This window comes from Leopardus geoffroyi, chromosome C1, assembly GCF_018350155.1.
Source record: "Leopardus geoffroyi isolate Oge1 chromosome C1, O.geoffroyi_Oge1_pat1.0, whole genome shotgun sequence".
Taxonomy (NCBI): Eukaryota; Metazoa; Chordata; class Mammalia; order Carnivora; family Felidae; genus Leopardus; species Leopardus geoffroyi.
In genome coordinates this window covers 43049823-43073518 of record NC_059328.1, presented here as the reverse complement: position 1 = coordinate 43073518, position 23696 = coordinate 43049823, and the positions used below count along the sequence as shown (strand labels likewise).

General features: G+C 47.1%; 1 protein-coding gene across 8 annotated transcripts in view; it reads left to right on the top strand.

Annotated features, from left to right (window-relative positions):
* The window catches only part of LRP8 (LDL receptor related protein 8), a 79329-nt gene extending 55733 nt beyond the window's left edge, over positions 1-23596 (top strand). For 5 of the 8 annotated variants that reach the window (XM_045477454.1, XM_045477456.1, XM_045477455.1 and 2 more), the window contains 11 exons: positions 710-884; positions 3198-3425; positions 6233-6351; positions 6606-6745; positions 8163-8304; positions 9780-9932; positions 10805-11029; positions 11558-11626; positions 15296-15468; positions 16536-16712; positions 18989-23596. In XM_045477454.1, coding sequence (XP_045333410.1) covers positions 710-884; positions 3198-3425; positions 6233-6351; positions 6606-6745; positions 8163-8304; positions 9780-9932; positions 10805-11029; positions 11558-11626; positions 15296-15468; positions 16536-16712; positions 18989-19027 — 1640 coding nt within the window. In that variant the 3' untranslated portion in view covers positions 19028-23596. The remainder of the gene's footprint in view (positions 1-709; positions 885-3197; positions 3426-6232; positions 6352-6605; positions 6746-8162; positions 8305-9779; positions 9933-10804; positions 11030-11557; positions 11627-15295; positions 15469-16535; positions 16713-18988) is intronic. The other 3 variants (XM_045477457.1, XM_045477458.1, XM_045477461.1) reach the window with 1 other exon arrangement.
* Positions 23597-23696: the final 100 nt, after the last annotated feature.

Here is a 23696-nt window from a genome sequence, read left to right as displayed (position 1 = left end):
CTACCGACTCAGAATAAAGTACAAACTCCACACCCAGCTCATGGGACTCTTCGAAATCTGGCCCCCGGCAACCGCTGAATCTTCATCTCTTGCCACGTCCCCACACACACTGTGCCTAAACTGAAGACTCACGATGACCTCCCCAAGTCTCACCTCTTTCACCTCTCCCCCTAGTTCTGACGTCTGTCCTCACACTGTAGCCTCAGTCTTCTTTCTAGAACACTTAATGCTCATGTTGCCCCTTGAACTATTGCAGTGGGGCCCTACACAGGGGAGTTGGGGAGCAGCACGTGCTAGGTAGAGGGGACCACTTTAGCAAAGGCCCGAGGTGGCCAAACTGCCATGGCTCGGTAATGACGGGTGGTCTGGTGGCTGGAATCGAGGTGTGTTAGGGGGTGATTGATGAGGCTGGAAGGGGAGCTCGGGGTCGCACCACAGAAGGCCTTCAGTGTGAGCCTAACGAAGTGGGCAGTCATAGAAGATTTGGGGGGAGTTTGTGTCTAATAAAGAGAAGGAAAATCCTCCTGTTATACATGGTACTTTGTACCTATGCTCTTCATACCTATATTTCATCTGCTCCTCTGAGCTGTGAGGCAGGAATTGCACCCCTCGCCCCGTTTTATAGGAAAATTAGGCCTCACCCAAGCCATCGAGTGGCAGTTCCCTGCCTTTTGCACTGAACGTTTCTCTCAACCTTCCTGCACGGCAGCCGGCAGAAGCCCGTCCCTGATCTTCACTAACCGGCATGAAGTGCGGAGGATCGATCTGGTGAAGCGGGACTACTCACGCCTCATCCCCATGCTCAAGAATGTCGTGGCACTGGATGTGGAAGTTGCCACCAATCGCATCTACTGGTGTGACCTCTCCTACCGCAAGATCTACAGGTGAGCAGTGCCGGTGTCCTGTAGCCAGGCCTGGGCAGGAGTGGGGGCCTGAGAGAGGGAGAGGAATGGTAGCCTCTGTGCCCCGCCCACCCCCACCTTGAGTATCCCTCAGGAAGGACTGGGACTTGGGAAAGGACATGCGATCACCATGGATACGGAGCTGCCAGACCTTCTCCTTCTCCTGGGCTGGCCTGGGCTGGCCTGGGCTGGCCTGGGCTGAGAGCTCTGTTGGGAGAGCAGCTCAGAGCCCCAGGCACCTGGGCCTGACTGACCTCTGGTGGCCTGGTGGGGCAGAGCAAGACACAGGAAATGTTCCACTGGGGCAGAAAGGAAGACTTTCTGACTTTGGTGAGGACTTTTTTTTTTTTAATGTTTATTTATTTTTGAGAGAGAGAGACAGACAGAGTGCAAGCAGGGAAGTGCAAAGAGGGGGGGGCGGACACAGAATTCGAAGCAGGGTCCAGGCTCTGAGCTGTCAGCACAGAGCTCGACATGGGGCTCGAACTCACAGACTGCAAGATCATGACCTGAGCTGAAGTAGGACCCTTAACTGACTGAGCCACCCAGGCACCCCTGGTGAGGACTTTTAAAAGCAACTCGTGTATCTGTGTGTTGGATTCTGGGGATGACTGAGGTTGACTCAGTCAAAGATGACTTCAACCTGGTCCTGCCTGGAGGATCAACCCATAACATAGTGACGTCTATTGTGGTGATCTTTAGAGAAAAGTACAGAGGGGGGCCTCTTACCCAATAGGGGGCATCAGGGAACCCTTCCTGGCTGGCACTACCCCCAGTCTGATGCCATAGTCAGTGGACTTTGGCTCTCCAGAAGTCCTCACACAACATGAGGAGGTCCTCTCATAGGTCTTTCTCAAATACCACAAGCCTGCCTCCCTGCATGCCTGGGCTCCCCTTTAGACGTCATGTCCTTTGTTTGTCCTGAGATCCACATGGCAGAACTGCTGATGACCAGGCATGGGGTAGACTGTTAAAAGAACGATTGGATGGATGGATGGATGGATGGATGGATGGATGGATGGATGGAGGCAGATCTATCAGTTCCTACTCACGGACAATTTGATGCCTACCACACCCCCAACATACAGACACATACTCAGTTCACACACACAGAAGCAGCTAGGACTGTGCCTGCCCAACAGTTATGCCTGGAAGAGGCAGGATTTGATGACAGACGACCTATTCTGGGGGTTTCCAGTTTCTGGCTTGGAAGGTTTTGTGGGCAGTGATGCCATTCTCTGAGATCTTAGCAGTAGAGGAGGATGGGGTTGGGGGGGTTGCCCATTCAGGCTGGCTGAGGGGAGGGGAATGGGGTGGGCAGTTTTGGACATGAGTTCCAGGTGTCCATGGGACATCTGAGAGGAGCCATCTGCCTTTATAGTCTGGAGCTTAAGAGAGTTGTCACAATGGGAGAGCCAGAGTTCTGGGTGGCGGTGGGCACTATGGAACTAATTAACTAGAGAGAGGACATGGGGGAGAAGAGAACCTTGGGAAGAACAGCATTTGGGAGACAGAGAGTCCTGTTAGTGTTGCCTCTTGAGTGTCTACTGTGTTCTCAGCCCCTATTCTCCATTCTCACTGGCACAGCCTTTCTGCACACTCTTCATGTCTCACCCGGATGCTGTAATGGCCTCCTAGCCAGTCTCCCTGCCTTCACTCCCTCCCTTTCCAGTGCATCAGTGCCACAGTGATCTAACATGCCTCTTTGGCCATGTCCTCTGACCTTTTCAATTACTCCCTCCAGAATAAAATCCTCACTGCTTAGCATGGCCTGCAGAGCCTGTCAGGTTGTGGCCCCTGCCTACATGTACTTCCAGTCTGTATCCCACATACTCAGCTCTACCCTCACCGAATACCTCACTATTCCAGAACACATACCTCTGGGCACTTGAACATGCTATTCCTTCTGCTTTCTGTTCCTTGCGTTCCTAGCAAACTAGTCTTTCAGGACTTAACTACAGAGCCTTCTGCAGCCCTCCAGGATAATGGAGTCTCCATTTCTCTGCTGCTCTAGTCTCTGATGCTTTCCGTAGTCACATTGCACTGTAATTACCTGTCTGTAAATTCCCGTCCCCCACTAACCTGAGCTCCTCCAGCCCAGAGGCTGTGGCTGACTCAAGCCTGTATGCTTGCCTTGGTGGCCCAGGAAATGTGTTGAATAGGAAGTAGCCAAGTTCCTCTCAAATCCACTGCCATGGCCTAGAGGGAATTGAGAGAGGGAGAGGGCACCCAGGCAGCTCCAGATGGACCCGTGGCTGGAACACCTGCCCCACGGCCAGCTCTGGTTGCTCCTAGCGCCTACATGGACAAGGCCAGCGACCTGGCAGAGCAGGAGGTCCTCATTGACAAGCAGCTGCACTCTCCAGAGGGCCTGGCGGTGGACTGGGTCCACAAGCACATCTACTGGACTGACTCGGGCAACAAGACCATCTCAGTGGCCACAGTTGATGGAAGCCGCCGATGTACTCTCTTCAGCCGTGACCTCAGTGAACCCCGGGCCATCGCGGTCGACCCCCTGAGAGGGTGAGTGTCCCCACCCAGACTTCCCATTCCCCCACCAGTGGCACTGAGTCCTGGTGTGTCTGTCACAAGAGCTTTCTTGAAGACTTTGGACGGCCCTGAGCCGCTCAGACAGCCCAAGGGAAGAAAGCCCATGTGGGTCCCTCAGACTATTAACCCCTGACCAGGGGTTCCTTGGGCATCGGTCCCAGGTTTCTCCTGGACTCCACTGCTTGCCCATCATATCATAGAATCAGAGCATGTCAGAGCAGAATCAGGCTCCAGAGATTGCCTAGTAGAAGCTCCTGGGGCAGGAAGTCTTTCCTCAGGCTGCTGCATGCCACAGGTGGGCATCTGGTGGCTGCTCCCTTGCTCCCAGGAACAGGGTTTCCCACTGGGGCTGTTTCATTTCAAGACAGCTCTGCCCACTGGAGTGTTTCGGATCTTTTCTCACATTCCCAAATCTGCCTAACTTTGACTTTCTGTATTGGCCTCTGGAGTTACATCAAACATGTCTACTCCCTGCCCTGCATGACAGCCAGCAAGACAGGAGGACCAAGATCACTGGGTCTGCTCTGCTCCAGGCTGCCCACCCCTGTGCCCAGAGTGCCCTGGGCCCCTCACCACTCAGGCTGCCCTGATCTGGCCATACCTCCCTTTTGGGGGTAGGGATTCTGAGCAGAGCAGGCCCCCTTCCTCCCTTCCTCCGTGGGGATGTCCTGAGAGGGCATGGTTTTTGGCAGCTGTGTCATATTAAGTTTACAAGGATCACTAGCTTCTTCCAATGACTGATTCCTTAATTGTTAAACAGGGATAAGAAAATCCTCTTCTTCCAGTGAGGACAGCTGGGGGCCAGGGTGGCCACTTGAGAGAATGTGTGAGGCCCCGGGCAGTGACTTGACAGCCGCCATTTAATGAACACGCATAGGTGGACCCCACACAGGACCAGGCACCCTATAGATGCTCAGCTCTGTCACGTAGCCCCCACTTCAGCCCTGCTCCCTGTATGCTTCCCCCCCCCCCGACATAGTTATACCTAGCTCATCTCCGGCCCATTATGGATCTGTCAGGGTCCCAGCAGGAAACCCACCGCATACTCAAATTAAGATCATTTGAGGAGGGCTTAACAAGGGAATTATTTTACAGAGGCATGGATGAGATGTAATGCACTGTCCCTAACAGTGCACTGAGGGGCAGGAGCAGGGAGGAGTACTTGGTCCAGGAAGGAAAGAGGGTCACCTTCAGAGCAGTAGCCGGCTGGAGGCAGCTTTGTAGAGAGGAGTCCAGAACAAATATCCTGATCTCAGTGTCTCCCTCCCTCTGCTCAAATATTTTGCCGAATGCACCTGGAAGCCAGGAGGCTAGGGAGCCAGGCCCACCGATGTGGTTCGCACATGGGTCAGTTTTTTGGTGTACAGAGCAGAACGGGGATGAGTGAAGAGTGAATCCAAAGTGGCTGACAGGAAATATCCAGGGCAACCACTCAGCCCCCCAAGCCCAGAGTCGGCCTTGGCTTGACACCTGGTTTCAGCAAAGGCAGTTTTGGGGAGAATTAAGCACACAGGCTCTCGAGTTCCACTTGAGTTTGTATTTAAATGTGAAGGCTGGCTCCACTGCTCATGAGCAGTGTGATCCGAGGTAAGTCAGCCCCTCTGAGCCACAATTTACTCATCTATAAAATGGAACTAATAATGAAAACATTACTTTATTCAGCAAATATTAAATAAGAGCTTGTTCTGTATCACGCATGAGCCACCTGCCGGGTACACAATGAGGCACAAGACAGACGAGCCTGCCCTCGGTGGAGCTTATAGACTAGTGGGGAGAATAGACAGTGAAATACACCAAACTACTCAAATGTGTACATAAATAAACTGATTGCGTAAGTGCTAGGAAGGAAAGATCCTGTGCTTTGAGAGATAATAACAGGGTAAGCCTACTCACAGAGAAAGGTTTTGTACTGAAGAGATGTGTAACTGAGAAGCAACCAGGGGAAGAGCGGAGGAGGCCCGAGGCTCTGTGATGGCCTGTCTGACAAAGAAGCTTAGTTCCTGCCCTGGAGGAACTAAGGAGCCCTGTGGGGAGGTGTGGGGTTTGGAAAGGTGGGGATGATGGCAGAAGAGACAATCAAAGAGGTAGGCAGGGGCCTGATGATGCAGAGCCCTGTCAGCTGTGGTAAGGAGTTGGGGTTTTATTTTAAGGTCAATAGGAGAAGCCGCTGTAAAGTTTAAAAACTGGAGAGTGACAACTTGTTTCCATTTTTGAACGCTCATTTGCCTGCTCTGTGGGGACTGGATTAGAGGGGCAGTGATGACTGCATTTGTAAGTATGTGAGGTGAAACCACTCAGCTCAGTGCCTGCCACACAAGTAGGTACTCCATAAACAGCACAGAGTAGGTACTCAATAAATGTTCAAGAAAGAAGAGAGAGAAACCCTGGACAGAGTTCTAGCTGTGTGACCCTGGGTTAAGCTGTCCACTTTCTCCTCTGCACACCAGGAAGGTAAGAGAGGGTTGACAAGGGCCTTTTTTGCTTTGGCCTCTTGGACTCTGGTTAGAGCTGCCAGAAGTGGGAGAAAGGGGCTCACAGGGGTGCAACTGAGGCCAGATGAGCTCTCCGTGAACACAGGCTTCCCCAGGCTCTCAGATGAGGGGAAGCTAACGCATCTGCTAACTGTTAGGTTTGATGATGGTTCCAGTGGATTTCAGAGCCCTTCCCAGTTCCCATCACGCGTAATCTTCAACATTCGGTGGGTCATTGAGTGCCGTGACATAGACAGCCCTAACCCTGTCCCCTGACAACAAGCACAATTGAGTTCTTCTTTCTTTTAGGTTCATGTATTGGTCTGACTGGGGGTACCAGGCCAAGATCGAGAAGTCTGGGCTCAATGGTGTAGACCGGCAAACGCTGGTGTCAGACAACATTGAATGGCCCAATGGAATCACCCTGGGTGAGCCCTGCCTTCCCTGGATTGGGGGCCTGTCCTACTACCTGATCCTGACCACCGTCTGGAGCTCCATGGGTTTTGTTTCTGTACCCGCTAATAGTGCCAGTGCCTCTATTTCCTGACGGTTGCCCCAGGCTGGCCTCAGTCTGAGGCCAGGCCCAGAAATATGGGTAGGGAAGAGGGCACAGAGAAGCAGAGATCCTGGTTGGGGTCCCAAACTCAAGACCCCATCCTCTGTCCCCTTTCTCCTCCCCAAGATTTGCTGAACCAGCGCTTATACTGGGTAGACTCCAAGCTGCACCAACTCTCCAGCATTGACCTCAGCGGAGGCAACAGAAAGATGCTGATTTCCTCCCCTGACTTCCTGAGCCACCCTTTTGGGATAGCTGTATTTGAGGTGAGCCCCATGAGAGGAGACGTGGCCCTATTAGGAAACTGAAGCCTAGAAAAGGCTTATTCAAACCGATCAGCTCTCTGAGACTTCTCTAAATGGAGATAAAGGGATAGGGAAGCCAAATGTGTACACAATGTGTGAGCTCCCTGCAGACAAAGGCCTCGCAGCCTGTTGTCCTGTGCTCCCTTCCCAAGACCTCTTTCAGAGCCCTTCTCATGGGTAAGTTGCTAGACCATGTGTGTTTCCTCTCTGTACCCTCAGCACCTGGCACTGTTACCCCCATATACAGAAGTACCCAATAAAGGGAGAGAAGGAAGAAGGAATATACATTTCCATAAAACCTACTGTTAGAAATAGCCTGAGAGATGCTGTTCAGTTCAGCACACTTTCACTGACCTTTGGTGGGCCCTGGGGTCACAGAAGTGAGTCGGACACCATCTCGGCCCTCACAAAGCTCCCCAGAGGGTGAAGAGTCAAGACCCTCCTGAACCTGTGTTCTGACCCTAACAACCTTTCTCCTCGGGGAACGAGGAAGCCAGAACCAACCAAGGTCTCACACACCTATTTCTTCCCCTAAACTAATTCTGCCACCAAGGGGAGGGAAAGCAAGGGGACACTGGTCTATGGTGGGCATTGGCAATATCTGCTTGGAGTGACCTCACTCAGCACTGCTCTGAAATTGTGGGCAAAGCCCCACCTTCAAGTCCAGCCCCTGCTTCGAAAGACAGGTGTGTTCAGACATGTATGTGCTTGTGTATATATGTGGCATGTACATGTATGGTGTATGTGCATACGTATACATAAATGCGTCCACCTAAAATTGTGCCTTTCTCTATGTGCTCATGCTTGTGAATATGTAAATATGTATACAAATACTTAGTTAAGTGTTTAGGTACAAGCGTGCCTTTGTGTGTGTAGATGAACATAGGGGTATGTGTCCAGATCTCTGCATGAGGCTGCATGGTTATACCTATAAATATGGATTTGCCTACACATGCACCTGTAGTCTTATATGAACTAAGCACTGGATGTGTATGTGTGTATAACCAGAAGCCGTAGGACAGCCTTGCAGGGAATAAGTCCTCAGCAGCTCATACATCCCCTCCAATCTTGGTCCCAGGCCCCAGTAATAGTAACAGCTATAAAGATTCAACCTTCGGTTTCTTCTGGACTCCAGGAAGCAGACCTAGCTCAGCATTAATGAGCAGTCTCCAGGCCAAGGCCCAGAATCAACAAATAGCCCTCTGTGACAGAAGGGAACCAGAGTATATGCCACAGACTAGAGGCTGAGTGTCCCCCTGCGAATCTGTGGGCAGGAGAGCTCAGGGGAGATGGCAGGGCAGTTCTTGTGACTGTGGTTTGGGGCCAGGCCCTCAGACTTACGCTCTAGCCTCCCGTCCTCTGCATCTGTACCCTACAGGACAAGGTGTTCTGGACAGACCTGGAGAATGAGGCCATTTTCAGTGCAAATCGGCTCAATGGCCTGGAAATCTCCATCCTAGCTGAGAACCTCAATAACCCACATGACATTGTCATCTTCCATGAGCTGAAGCAGCCAAGAGGTGAGCCTTCCCTGGTCCCAGGTCCCCCGCCCTTGTCCTCTCCCTCCCCTGGGTAGGCTGCATTCACGTTCGTGTAATGTAATATCTCAGCACACCCAGAAGGTATAGCAACAGTCCCTCTCATCGGTAGAGCGCTTCGCTGTCACATATTTTCTCTCATTTCCTTCAGCTCTTGGTGAAATAAGGCCGGGCATAAAAAATATATAAAGCCCTATTTTTGCCTACAAAGAACAGGTATTACTTTTCCCATTTAACAACGGAGGAAACTAGCTCAGAGAGGCAAAATAATTTTAGCGGGTGGCACAACTGAAACCCAAACTCAGGTCTATCTGATTTCAAGAGCTCCTTCTGCCATGAAGGAACACATTGCTTCTCATTTATTATGTGTACCCATTTTGCAGTAGTGTGAGCTAACGTATCCTAGGGCCATAGCAGTCCAGCTTGTTGGTTGGGAATAGAAGCCAGGAATCCTGCTACTAGGTTGTCCCGTCCTCTATCACTAGGATATAGTACTAAGTCTAACTGTAACTGAGGTGTGGGTGCCAGGTGACAGTGGGAAGGCACAGTGGGGAAAGGAGATAAGCTTGGTGCTTGATTCTAGACCTAGAAATTTAAGTAAGAAATAGACATGGGACGCCTGGGTGGTTCAGTCGGGTTAAGCATCCGATTTCGGCTTCAGACCATGCATAATCTCACGGTTTGTGAGGTCAAGCCCTGAATCGGGCTCTGTGCTGACAGCTCGGAGCCTGGAGCCTGCTTCAGATTCTGTGCCTCCCTCTCTCTCTCTCTCTCTCTCTCTCTGCCCCTCCCCTGCTTGTACACACACTCTCCCTCAAAAATAAATAAATAAAACATTTAAAAAGAAAAAAAAAGAAATAGACGTGGCATGTGGCAGAGGGGGGAAACAGGCTTTGGAATTTGACAGACTTCAGTTTATTTATTTATTTAAAAAAAAATTTTTTAATGTTTATTCATTTTTGAGAGAAAGAGAGACAGAGGGCATGAGTGGGTGAGGGACAGAGAGAGAGAGAGAGAGGGAGACACAGAATCCGAAGCAGGCTCCAGGCTCTGAGCTGTCGGCACAGCCCGACACGGGGCTCGAACCTACAAACCGCGAGATCAGGACCTAAGCCAAAGTCGGACGCTCAACCGACTGAGGCACCCAGGCACCCTGATAGACCTCAGTTTAAATCGTATCTCTAAAATCCCTAGAGTTATAACTTAGACGATTTTTTTCTCTTTGAAACTGGGTGTCTTTTATCTGTCAGTCTGGGGCATACACCCACCTCTCTGAGTTGTCAGGATTGAATGAAAGTGTGGGGGTAAAACACCAGACACACTGCTGGAAGGTGCCCAGTAAAAGGAGAGAAAGCTTTTTGATCAAGCCGAGTGGGAAGGGGCTCATCCTCAGGAGAAGGGAGGAACTGGCATGCCTTACCTTTGCTCCAACTCTGTCTCTGTCTCTGTGCCATTAGCTGCAGATGCCTGTGAGCTGAGTGCCCAGCCCAATGGAGGCTGTGAGTACCTGTGCCTTCCTGCTCCTCAGATCTCCAGCCCCTCTCCCAAGTACACGTGTGCCTGTCCTGACACAATGTGGCTGGGCCCAGACATGAAGAGGTGCTACCGAGGTAAGCAGACCTACCAGGAGGGCTGGCCCCTGGCAGTGCGAGACCCCCTCCTGCTAACACCCTCCATGGGCTTCTGGGATGACATATGCTCCTAGTTTTCCTCTGTCTTTTCTGGCTACTTATTGTCTCTTCTCTACCTTCCTTGTATGCTGGTTTTCCCCAGGGTCCGTCTGAGGCTTTCTCCTCTTACTTCCAAGAAAAATGCACGTATACATACGACATTTTAAATTCAGTTTCAGGGGGTTTCTGGAACCCATTAAAGACCTGAAATTAAGAACCCTTGACCCCTATGGCTTCAGTTACTGTTTATATGCAGGTGACTCTGAGCTTGCCTCTTCCTCACCTAGAACTTAACACAAAAAGAAGCCCTTTTGTGATACGATTGAGACTAATAGTCATGACTTCGACCATACAAGTTTATATTCATCGCTCAGTCTTGACACAGGGCCGAGGCCTTTTGTTTGAACATAAATCTGCTGCATCATTTGGGATTTCCATGTTCCACTTTGTTTAAAGTGGAGTGAGAATTTCGACCTAGCAGGGTAATAATATGCATGTAAAATCCTTGTAGATTTGTGTGATTTCCCCTACTCCCAATCTTTTACAGTGGTCTTCCCACACCTAATTCTATAGTCTTGCTTTAATGACTTGTCTTCGTCAAATCAGTGTGCAGTATAAACCCAAAGTGCTTGGGATTCAGCTAAAGAAAAGATCATAGTCCATTCAGGAGGTTTAGGGAAGGCTTCCCAGAAGTGACATTTGAGCTGAGCCATGAGGATGAGTTCATAAGTATAATTCATAGAGGCAAAAAGTTAGACATAAGGCAACAAAAACTCTCTGTCCAAGTGACCTCCACGGTGTTTCCCCTCCAGCACCTCAATCTACCTCAACTACGATGTTAGCTCCTACCACAACGAGGACACTAGCCGACACTGCAAGAGCCCCTGGGACCACCGTCCACAGCCTCACCTCCCAGAACCACAGCACAGAGACACCAAGCCTGGCAGCTGTGGTCCCCAGCTCAGTTAGTGTCCCCAGGGCGCCAAGCATCAGCCCGTCTACCCCAAGCCCTGTGACCAGCAACCACTCCCAGCACTGTAAGTAAATGAGTTCTGTGTTCTTTCATGATGGGGGGATATGTGGGAAGACGAGATCATATCAGAACAGAATATTGGACCTCGCTGAGGAAGCAGGTGGAGGTGCCCACCTACTATTTAAAAGTCTTAGGTGCCACTAACTTGTAGAGGGTCTTGCAAGAAGCCACTTCCTATCTCTGAGCCTCAGTTTCCTCACCTACAAAGTGGGAAGAATAATTACCCTTACCCTACATGCTTCACAAGACCACTAGGACAGACAAAGAAGGCGGTGTAAACAGAAGTGCTCACTCTCTCTTGAGTCCCTAGAACCCCAGTAAGACTCTGTTTCCCCACGTGTGAAAGGGAGATAACCTCTGTCCTGCTCACCTCAAGGGAGTTTTGATAGGATCTTAAAAGACTGCATTGTTCGGCATTAGCCAGGATCATCACTTTGGAATGAGGGCAGGAAGCAGTTGGGCAATTCTTACAGCGTGAGGCCAGCAAGGACTTGGGTGACAGAGCATCGTTCTGCACATTTGTGTTTTGCAGATGGGAATGAAGGTGGCAAGATGGGCTCAACAGTCACTGCTGCTGTCATTGGGATCATCGTGCCCATGGGTGAGTGTGGCCCCGAGTTACTGTGGAAAAGAGAGAACCGGTGCTCCGGGTCTGGGGAAAAGCACTAGAAAGGCCAAGCACTTAGCACACGGACCTGTCTCATTGACTTTTTCTGTCCCGGCAGCCTTCCCACCCACTTCCCATTCCTATAATTTGGTTTCTTAGCTTGGCACACAAGGCCCTTCAGGACCTGACCCCAGGCAGCCCCCAGTGCACCCCTGCTCCCCACTATTCACACTCTGCATGCCAGCCATGTGAAGGCAGACTGTAGGCTCCATGGGGACAGGGCTGGAGCTTCTCTTGCTCGCCACTCTCCCCAGCTGCTCGCAGTGGCTGGCACGCGGTAGGAAATAAAGTATTTGTTGAATTAATGAGGAGAGCTGCTTGCCATTCCTTTAGTAGAACATGCTATTTTGCTTTCTTTCTGTTTGGTTTTCAACAAACATTTATCAAGCAGCTGCGAGGTACCAGCCTCTGTGAGGTGGAAGGAAGGTGATCAAAAATGACTAAAACATGGTTCTTGTCCTCCAAAAGTGTAGTCTTGTCAGAGAGATACACATAACAGATAATTTTGATTATGTCAGGGGAAGTCCTAAAACAAAGCCATATGTGGTCCAGTGGAAGTGCTGAAGAATGCTTAACTTGGAATCGGTAGGGAAGGTTTCCTAGTGGAAATGATAATGTGAGCTGAGTCAGCCAAATGAAGAAGAATCCAGAGCAACCTGAGCAGTGATAACAGCATGAAGTAAAACCAGCACCGGGAAATAGCATGGGGAGGGGAGAGAGTGGGTTTGGAACTAGAAGTTCAATATGGCCACAATGTAACATTTAAACCTCACGGAGAACCACGGAGGCCGATTTATTCTCTCGCCTCCCGCTGTTCACTTAGCATCCTGAATATGCCGTGTCTTATATCAGTCTCTTCTCTTGGTGGGATCTTTGAATTGCAACTGTCCATTCGCAAGTTGATTTCCCTGGCTTGCCCACAAGCACGTCAGGGACAGGGACGTTGCCCATTTATCCTGGCAGTCCTCAGTATGGTGGTGAGCCAGTGAGTGAATATTTTAAAAACTTCTACTCCGGGCAAGGGACTGTGCCAAGTGCCAAGGACCCAGGGAAGAAAAAGATAAAAAAGACTTTAAGAGCTTTCGGTCTTTAGTCAGACTTAGTCATAAAAAGTGATACAAGAGAGGTGTTAACATGTATCACAATGTGCTGTAATAGAAGCGTGATGCCCGGCAGAGGAGAGGGGATGGTACTTCTGGAGAAGACGCCATTTGAATTGGCCTTGAAAGTCTTCAACACTAAAGATGATGGAGAGACTACTTCAGGCCGATTTGGAGTAGAGTGAGTGGAAAATAGTCTGAAGGTTGCTTAGTGAAAGAGAAATCAAGCCCTTTCCTGACATATTCTGTTCTATAGAAGGGCTTGTATATGCACCTTCCCTGATACAATACACTCTGATATGATTAATATTTTTAATTTCTGCTCATCTGAGAGGTTAAAGATGAATATTCTTTCCCTGATATTTCCCTATGAGGTAGAGTATCTTTTCATAAGCTTAATGGCCATTTATATTTCATCCTTAATGAATTGCTTATTCACAGTCTTGTTTTTCTGTTGGTTCTGTTTCTTATTCTTACTTATTTGTAGAAATATTTATACATGATGAATATTAAACCTTTGTAATATATGTGACAAATATTTTCTCCCATACTGCCTCTTGATTTATAAATGTGTTCATGGTATCTTTTGCCATGCATAAACTTAAAAATTTTAAGTATCAGATCTGTTCATCGTTTCTGTTATGACTTCCGGGTTTTGTGTTTCACATAGGAAGGTCTGCCTCACTATAAATTATTAAAATATCTCCCTATACATTTTTCTGCTAAACATTGTTTTATATTTAGATAGCAGTCTATTTGGAATTTATTATAGAGTATGGTGTGAGGTAGAGACTGAACTATTTTTTTTTTCTATAGGCCTGTTTAGTTTTCCCAAGACCCTCATTGAATAATTCATCCTTCTGACTTGAACTGTCATCTTTATATTAAACTACATGGCTCTCTAGACTTTGATCTGCTGCTAGCCTCTTTATTCTCTGTTCCTACGTACCAGAAGAACAACTCCGTGCTGTGCTTTAGCTTCTAATAGGGCATCATTATTCTTGCAATATTTTCTTAGCTGTTTTTTCCAACTTCTCTTCTAGATGAACTTTAGAATCATCTTTATAAAAACTATGGTGGAATCGTATGCTTTGGATATATAAATTGATATGGGGAGAATTCATGTTTTTACAATATTGAAGCTTCCCATCCAGGAACTTAACACATCTCCCTATTTATTTGAGTCTTTTGTGTCCTTTTATAAAATTTTGTAGATCATATAGGAGTTGCACATTTCCTGCTAGGTTATTCCAGGTATTTTATGGTTTTTGTTGGGCTGCTGTGAATGTGTTCTGTTCTTCTTCCATTCCATTTTCGAATTGGTTATTGCTAATTAATAAGAAAGCTATTGACTTTTTGTTAATTTTTTAAAAATCTTTATTCATTTTGAGAGAGAGAGAGAGCATGAGCGAGGGAGAGGTAGAGAGAGAGAGAAAATCTCAAGCCCAGAGTTTGATCCCATGAGACATGAGACCATGACCTGAGCCAAAACCAGGAGCTGGATGTTTAACTGACTGAGTCACCCCAGCACCCCTTATATGAACTGTTGATGAACTAAAATTATTTATAATAGTTTTTCATCTGCTTTTCTAAGATTTTCTAAGCATACAAAACTGATAAGTTTGGTATTCCTCCTTTCCCCTGTGTGTACCCTTCAATTCTTTATCTGTTCTTACTGCATAGATAGGTCTCTGGAATAATAAATACTAGCAATGGTAACAGGTATCCTTGCCTTGTTCCTATCTTTAATGGGTCTTGATTATTACAGTCTAACTGAAGTAAAACCCCCCTCTCTAGCATCCTGGATGCTGCCATCAGCCTCCACTTGAATGCTCATGGTGATTGTCTACTCTCTTATGAAGCTGCTTGCGCCCGTTTTGCCCAGCTCTGTTTGAGAACTTCCTCCTTTACTCATTAATATTTTCATCTATTCCAACTCAGAGCTTGTGTTTTCCCGCTGTGTCCCCCTCTAGAGATGCTTCTCTTCTTGCAGAGTCCCAGCTTTGGGAAGAAACACCCCACCCCCACCATCCACCCTCCATTGGAGGAAAGAATGGTTTTCTCAGAGAAATCCAAGGAAGCAGCAGCATTAGGACAATGGTGTGGTGAAGAAATTCACTCATTCACTCAGTACATGTTGCTGAGCAAGGCACCAGGCATAGAGAGATAAAGAAGACACAGTCCCTGCCCACAAAGAGCGCAATCTAGTTGGGGGTACAGATATATAAAGTATAGTACCGTAGGCTCGGAACACACATGAGAGAGCAACTGACTCTTCCTTGAGAAGTTGAGAAGACTTCACATTTGAGCTGGATCTCAAGGGATGAGTAGTTAATAAAGGAAGAGATAGGAGAAGGGCTTCCAAGCAGCAGAAGAAGAACCCAGCACAACGGCCTGAGCAACAAGGGGCAGGAAAGTTAGAGAGGCGGCAAGAAGTGTAGTGACGTCTGAGCAGTGGGCTAGAGCCTGCTGGAAGTTCAGTGTAATGTGTCCCTTCCTCCAGCGGTAATAGCCCTGCTGTGCATGAGTGGCTACCTGATCTGGAGAAACTGGAAGCGGAAGAACACCAAAAGCATGAATTTTGACAACCCAGTGTACAGGAAAACAACAGAAGAAGAAGAAGAAGATGAGCTCCACATAGGGAGGACTGCTCAGATCGGCCATGTCTATCCTGCAGTAAGTATCCCTTGCTGGAAGAATTCCTTCCTTCCTTCCATCCTTCCCTCTCTTCCCCCCTTCCTCACCCCTCCTTCCTCCCCTTCCTTCCCTCCCTCCCTCCCTCCCTTCCTTCCTTTCTTCCTTCCTTCCTTCCTTCCTTCCTTCCTTCCTTCCTTCCTTCCTTCCAACTTTATCAAGAACCTACCATGTGCCAGGCACTCCTCTAGGCCCTGGGGACACAGAAATGCTGGGACAGGTGTTTGGGGTAGAAGTGTCTAAGGGCCACCTTGTAGCTAGAGGCTCTTCCTTAGGGTAAAGAAGCCAAATGTCTTTCTTTCTGCTGAGTACATTTTCAGAACCTTTGGCATGGAAGGGTAACTGTGGCCGTGCAATTCAAATGTATTTGTTTCAACAAACACTGTATGCTGGCCGTGAGCCAAGCACCACACTGGATGTGACGTGTTCACAAGTAAGAAAGGAACGTACTCTCTTCCAAGTTGCTGGTGGGGGGTGAGAGAGAGTCACTTATTATTGTACGGCTGTGTGTGTCATGCCACGGTGGAGCTCAGGAGTCTCTCTTCCAGGAAGCTTTCCCTGGTTTCTTTGTTCTCCCACAGCCTCTGTCCATCACAGCACCTGTCACACTGTAGTCAACTTGTCTTTTTGCACATTGGTCTCCCCACTAGACCGGGAACTCCTTGAGGGCCGGATTGTCTGATTAATCTGTTTCCCTGGTGCCTAGCACAGAATTAGGTGGCTCCCAGTACATATTTGCTGAACAAATGCTATGGAAACACCAACAGGGGAGCTGTTCATTCGGTTTGGGAGATCAGGCAGGGGAATGCCTCACAGAGGCTGTGACAGATGAACTGTGTCCTTGAAAGGTTAATAGCTATTATCCAGCGAGAGAAGGAGAAAAATGGCATTCCAGAAAGAAGCATGTGCAAAGGCAGAGGGGTACAATAGGGCATGGCTTGTTGGGGGAGCAAGGACCGCAAAGTGTCTGGAGCAGATGTCATGGTTGTATAGCAGAGTCAGGGGGCTGAGTGTGACCTCATAGGTCATCCAGTCCATCCCCCTGTCAGGCGATCAGCAGCTTTGATCACCCACTGTGGGCAGAGCCCTGTCTTGGGGAGACCAGAGAACTGGAAGACCCAGCCCCTGCCCTCAAGGAGCTTTTTGTCTTGCCGGGGGAACCAAGGTCACAGCTGCACCAACTCCCGAAGAACCCTCTTTCCGAGCTGCCTGTCGTCAAGTGCAAGGTAGGGCAGTGCCACTTTGAGTCTGAGGGGCTGGTGAGTGAGGGCGTGAGCTTAGGCAGGTGCAGCCAATCCCAGGCGGCTTTCCGGTCCTGGAAGGCTGCAAATTGTAAGCTGGGTGTCGGGGCAGAGGAAAGATGAGCTCGTTGCTGACCAAGGAAAGGGTGTGTGGAAGAAATCATCAAGTATGGGGCAGGGCAGTTTGCATTGTACATTATTCATGAAGGGAGACATGGGAAATGAAGTTGAGCAAGTGAGGAGGGTCAGCAGATGGCCTTGAGCCTTCCCCTTGGCCAATCATACAAACAGGTGTTTGACCAAGTTTGAAAGACTTGGGCGGGGGTGGGGGACACAGTGGACGAAGTGTTGAGCTTAGCCTGAGGAGGTGGCTCCCAGTGTCACTGCTCTGTAGCCTTGTGGTCTCAGTCACTTCTCTCTGCTCACTTCTATTTGTAAAATTGGAATGATAACCCCCATTCTGTCTGCCTCCTAAATTCATAGCGTTCGGGTGAGACAGCTCACGTGAGAGAGCTTTGTGAGTTATAAAGCACTCTACACGCGTAAAGTAGATGTGTAGAACAAATAACCACTCTGGAGGAGCTATTCCTGATGCCTCGAGGGCCTGAGGAATAAGCTCTTGCCAGTTGCAGAGAAATAGGAGATATTTAGTGAGACCTCCTGTGTGTCAGACACTACTCTGTGTTTTACATACACTTCCTTGTATTGTCTTCACAGTAACTTTATAAAGTTGATATGATTAGCTGCATTTTGCAGATGGGGAAACTGAGAGTCAGAGAATCTGAATAACTGGCCTAGGGTCACAACTAAGAAGCAGAAGGACCAGGATAAAAACTCCAGTCTGTATGTACACAAAAGTCTGTGCTCTTTCCACTTACATCATGGGGCAGATGGCCTGGAATCTTGTTCAGTATCCTCAACAACCCGTTCTCCCCCCTGTCCTTGTCTCACTCCACCATTACTTCTGGGACCTACCTTTGGCCTAGAGATCTGTCTTGGAGAGAGTGGGAGGATAACAGGACCAGAAGAGAGTCTCAAGTGTCAGTGCTAGTAGAGCAAGGCCATGGTATTCTTGCAAAGCCCAAAGATGATCTGAAAGGCAGGGGGGTCACTTTTGATTGTAGGCTGTCCAGAGATGGGAAATGCTAGTCTGGTTCTATTTTATTCTGCTGGTCAAGTTGGTCTAGAATACTCTAGACCTCATGTGTGTTACTGTATTAAGCACTCTATAGACATGACCTCATCTGCTTTCTCAACGACTCTATGTGGTAGGTCCTGTTATTCCCATCTGACAGATGAGAAAACCAAGGCTCTGAGGGGTGAAGTGGTTAGCCCAAATTCACTTAGCTATGAGAAAGATAGCAAAACACTGGGGTCTGCCCAAGGAGTGTATCCAGGAAATGGAAGAGTGGCAAGCAGGATTACATCAGGCCCAGTTGGGGAAAGCTTGATGTGTAACCCAGAGGAGAAAACACTCAGAAGGAAAGGAAGAGAACTCAAACACTATCCGCATATTTCAAGGGTTGTCTGTATTATAGAACCCTCTGGGTCTAAGAGAATCAGGGAACATTAGAATATTTAAAGAAACAGATTTCATGTCAGTATAGGAAAGAAGTTAAGTCCACTGTCCACTGTTCCAATGGAATAGACCACCTCAGGGGCTAATGGGTTCAGCCCAGTACAGTCAGCCATTTGTGGGCGGGTAAGTCTCGCTAGACTAGTCTAGCTAAGTCTAGTCTATCTAATGACTAGAAAATAAGGTTGAGGGAAAGAGAGATTGAATGTAACCAACTTGTATCACATTCTGATTCTGTATAATCAGGAGGGGTGCGGCAGATTGCCTTCCTAATTGTGACTCACAAGCTAGAGACAAGTGGCTAATGGCCTGGGATTAAGCATTTGCCAAAGCTAAGCCACTGAAGTTGAACAAATCTAAAATCCTATAAGGAAGGACCGAGGAAGTTGAGATCTCTGCAGGGATCCTTTACAAAGAGGCAAAAGCTACAACTCTGGATTCACACAGATCTGAGTTCAAATTTTAGTTCACCCATGTGCTATGTGATCCAGGACAAATGTTGTTAAAGCTCATCGAGTCTCAGTTTCCTCATCTATAAAATAAATATGACAAACCTGTCTCTTGGGGTAGTATGAAGATTATGTGAGCTAATGCCTATAAAGTAATAGAATGTCCGGTGCTTTGTGGGCACTCAATAAATAGCTCCTGTGGGTCTAATGGTGATTTCTTTGCTCTGTCTCCCCAGCGAGTGGCATTAAGCCTTGAAGATGATGGACTGCCCTGAGGATGGGACCACTCCCTTCGTGCCTCATGGAATTCGGTCCCATGCACTACACTCTCTGGATGGTGTATGCCTGGATGAAAGGGTTTTCTGTATATGGGTCTGTGTGAGTGAGTGTGTGTATGTGTAATTTTTTTTTAATTTATGTTGCAGAAAGGTAACCACAAAGTTATGATGAACTGCAAACATCCAAAGGATGTGAGAGTTTTTATATGTATAATGTTTTATACACTTTTTAACTGGTTGCACTACCCATGAGGAGTTCATGGAATGGCTACTGCTGAGTGACTAACATGATGTACATAACCAAATGGGGCTGACGGTCCAGTAGCTTACTCATCATTTTAAAACTATATTTACAGAGGGTATTTGGTTTGGGGGGGATTTTTTAGGTTTTGGAGTTTGGGGGTTGATTTTTTTTTTTTTTTTTTTTGGCATATAAAATGATTATGCTTTGTGGCTATCCATCAACATAAGTAAAAAAAAAAAAAGACGAAGAAGAAGAAAAAAATACTTCAACTCCCTCCCCCATTTAGATTATTTATTAACATATTTCAAAAAGAAGATTAGTTCTATAAATAATTTAGAGACACGAGAGTATTTATTTTTGGTATGATTGGCCCACCATACAGACTCTGTGTGCATTTACGTTTATATGTGTATGTGTGTGAGAGAGAGAAATCTGTAGAGAAGAGGCGCACCTGTGGCTGTTGTTCAAGTACATAAAGATAAGTATATTGTAAAACAGTCCACAGAGGGGTATCTGTGGTTTTCAGAGAAGCCTTTGGAAATTTGGCTCAAAAAACAGATGCCATGGTTTGGGCAAACATGTGGTGGGAGAAGCAGATCTTTTCCACCTCTGGCAATTTCTAGGACCCCAGTCAGTCATGAAAGGCCTTGCAGTTCACCTGTGGCTGCCGTGACTCCCACTTGGGCTTTCTCTTCTGTGACTGAGGCCAGTGCACAGGCTTTGCACGGCGCCAGGAGGTCTCATGAGCTCACATGAGAACATGCCTGAACCTCGGCTACTCCTTGTTGTAAAGCTCAGCGTTTCAAGTAACTGCATTTTCCTTCAGGATGCTTGGGTTGACTTCCTTATGTTTCCTCTGAAGCACTCCTAGGATGCCATCCTTACTTGTAGAGAGCTAAGTGAAGACATTTCTAGAACAGCCCAAGTTTACTGTAGAGACTGGCTCAGGCACCGAGATATGCTCAACCTCTGAGATATGCTGTGAGCAAGGATAAGGACAGTGGAATAGGTTTTGTTACATCTCTATTTCTCCCTTCCTTTACTCTCTACCATTTCCTTTAGGTGGGGAATACAACACAGGTTTGCTACCATCACGTGTTCATATCGATGAAAGTGGCGAAACTTGAAGTCCTACTGAGGGAGACATGGCATACACAACATTATAGTATATCGGATGTATATGTTCAAACAGGGATTTGGTTTACTGCTTTGTAAATAAAAGGAAAAACTCTGGGTATATGTATAGATTTTTTTTTTTTTTCATCATGGACACTTTTCTTTGTTTTTCCTGGGCCTTGGGAGAGGCGGGAGAAATGCTCTTTTCTCTTTGCGGGGTCTACCATTGAAAACATAATCCTATAGTCCCAGAGGAATTCTGTCCCCACTGGCTCTCTCATCCAAGGTCTGATCTTTTCTTAACTCTGCTGTTCTGCCACGTCACTCCCACCAGACAGCCAGGGACAAGACACGTAAGCAAATTCTGACACCACCCACCCCCAGCTGCCCCCAACTCAGTGAAGTTTGGATGTCTTACCAGCGTGATACCCTTCCAATTTCCAGGCAGGCACTCTGGAGTTCTAGAACCCTGTTCCTAGGACCTTTCTCCACGTCACTCACGGTCTCCTAACTTCTGACAAAAACAGCTGTGTTCTGGAGCGTCGGCACCATGCTCTGCATAAACAAGCAATTTCCTCATGATAAGCATGTGTTGATAGTCCTGAAATATTCATTGAGAGGCACTGGACCTAGAATGACCAATACCAAATAGGATTTTAAAAACAGGTGGCCAACTCCTATGGAGCTTAATTAGTCACTACTACTCTTTCAAGAATGAAAAGTAAAATTATTTTTGACTGAATAAAAATGACAAGAAATATTGAGACTTACATGGAACAAGCAACTTGTTCAATAGCCTGCCTCCAAAGAAACAATTTCCTGGGGAAATGATGCGTAGTTTCAGTCAGAGCCTGGTCTTCACACACACACACAAAATGAGAAAAGTCAGGATGGTTCAGCCTGAGACTTCAAAATGATGGCGAAACACAACTTTCTCAGAGACATCCATGTTTCCTGAATATGTTACAAGTGCAGTTTGAAAGAGACACCCATGGGAGCAACCTACAGAAGACAAGTTGCAGAATCCTCACGTGTCGGATGGTAGTCAATAAGATGAAGTCTGAGGAGGTCATGTCCGTCCTCCCTCTCTAGTCTTGGAGGCTTCTGAGCCTCATTTTGAGGTGTAGTTGCATTTCTGTTGCCTTTTGCCCCAGTGCTACCATGTATCTACAGCCAATACCCAGATCATAGAGTCATTGGATTTTAGAGCTGGAAGGAAGCCTAGAGATAATGCCAGGCGGGTAGAAGATTTATCAGACAATTTCTTCTCTGTTTAAAAGAAACTGGTCCCAGGCCTTTTCCTTCTCCAAGAGACCACTTTGAACTGCCTGAATATTATACCAAACCTGCTACCTATCTTATGGCCTATCTTTCCAGAGGAATTATGAAGACACTGGCAGAAAGAGCCTTCCAGAAACAGAAAACTAAAATTTTATTTATTTACTCTTGATAGCATGATTATTTATAAAATAGGTTGACGTGACCTTTAACCTCAAGATGAGATGGGAATTCAGTTTATGGCAATAAGTACTATCAGTCCTTCCAGTTTTCTCTGTGATTGCAGTATATTCATTCACTGAAACCATTTGCTAGGTACCAACTAAGTGCCAGGCACTGCAGATGTACAGGTCAAGCAGATGTTTTCTGTCCTTACGGAGGAGTTCACGGTAACAATAGAGTAAGTCATGCGGAAACAAAAAGAATAGATTCTTTCCAGAGTATTATTAAGGCACAAAGGAGAGAGAGGTCACTTCTACACAAGGAGATGAGGAATGGGGTCAAGAAGGGCATTGTAGAAGTGACCTTGCGCTAAGTCTTGAAAACTAAACAGGGGTGTCCAGGCTGCTTCGGGCAGAGGAGACACAAGGGCATGAAACAGCATGGGGACTTCACAGAGCTGCATGTAATTCATCATAAAGAGCAAAAGGTTCAAGGGGGACTTAGCAAGAAATGAGGCTGGATGGAAAGACAGGTTCAACGTAAGCACTTTATAGAATACTTATGTTTAATTTCTGATTCAATTATGCAAACATTTCTAAGACATTTATTGTGTACGAGGCACCAAGTGCACCATGGAAAATTCATCAGGATGCATCGCCAGCACTTTGCCGACAGGACAGTCTTTAGCCTCAAGCTTTCCAGTGGCCAAAGGGAAATAGTGACTGCATTTCATACGTTTGAGTTGACTTTCTTTGAATAGAAGGGCAATTGGAATTGTCACAGAAGCATTCCATGTTGTCAAGAGCCTCTGAGATTTTTCTCAACAGTGAGAAAATGAAATTTTGGAGATGTGTAGTCTGCAGAGGGAACCCCGAGCACTGTCTAGTCAGGCGCTGGTGGGAGTCGGGAGAGAGCACAGGAATGTGAGTCTCACTCCCCTCCCTAACTCCAGCCACACACTCTTTATTTCACAGAATTTAAATGAGTTAGCAATTAAACATTCAGAGTAAATAACTTCCTTTCCCATCAATGCATGAAGATAGAGTATCGGAGTCTTCTCACACTGTATTTTTTAGGGTCTTGGGGATTTTCAGGACACAGAGAACTTAGAGGTGGAGGAATTACAGCTTCAAATTTTCAGTTAATATAAGAAATCAGGAAGCTCTGTTCATTCAGGCTATGCACCATGTGCATAGTCAAGAATCAGCAGAAACCCTCTGCATTTGCAAACACTTTGTGCTATAAAAAGTAATTTTAAAAAAGCCACCTGTATATGTATATATATATATTTAAAGACATGAAGGTTTTGATACTTTTTTACAAAAACTACAAGAGAAAACATACCTGTACAAACCATGTGTTTTAAAATAGCATTTTGTTCTATACAGCCGTTGTTAATTTGGGGGTGAAGTACTGGTTTGCAGACTGCATCACATTGTACCCAAATGAATTTTCCTTGTTTGTCTTCCCCCCCCCCCCACCCCCCCCCCCCCCTCGAATGACCATATTTGATGTAACAGGCATGTTAGAATGTTGGGTCACACTAACCGTTTCTGCTCTTTTTGTCTTGTCACTCCGAGTCCCATTAGCTTCTGTGCCCAGTGCCCTTTGCAGTCTGGTTTCTGTTCCAGAAGCAAAGGGTGGTGTGCTGCATCTCACTAGCTGTACTGACATCATCTTGGTGAACGAAAAACCAAATGTGAACATTTGTAAAATGGGTGCACTGTTTCTAGAGAGAGATTAAATTCATTTTTTAAAATCTGAAAGTATTGTTTCATGGTGATGCTTTAATGGGGGGGGGGGCGGTGAACTATCATTGATTGAGTCCCTGATGTGTACCCGGTATTCTAAACAAATTATTTTAGA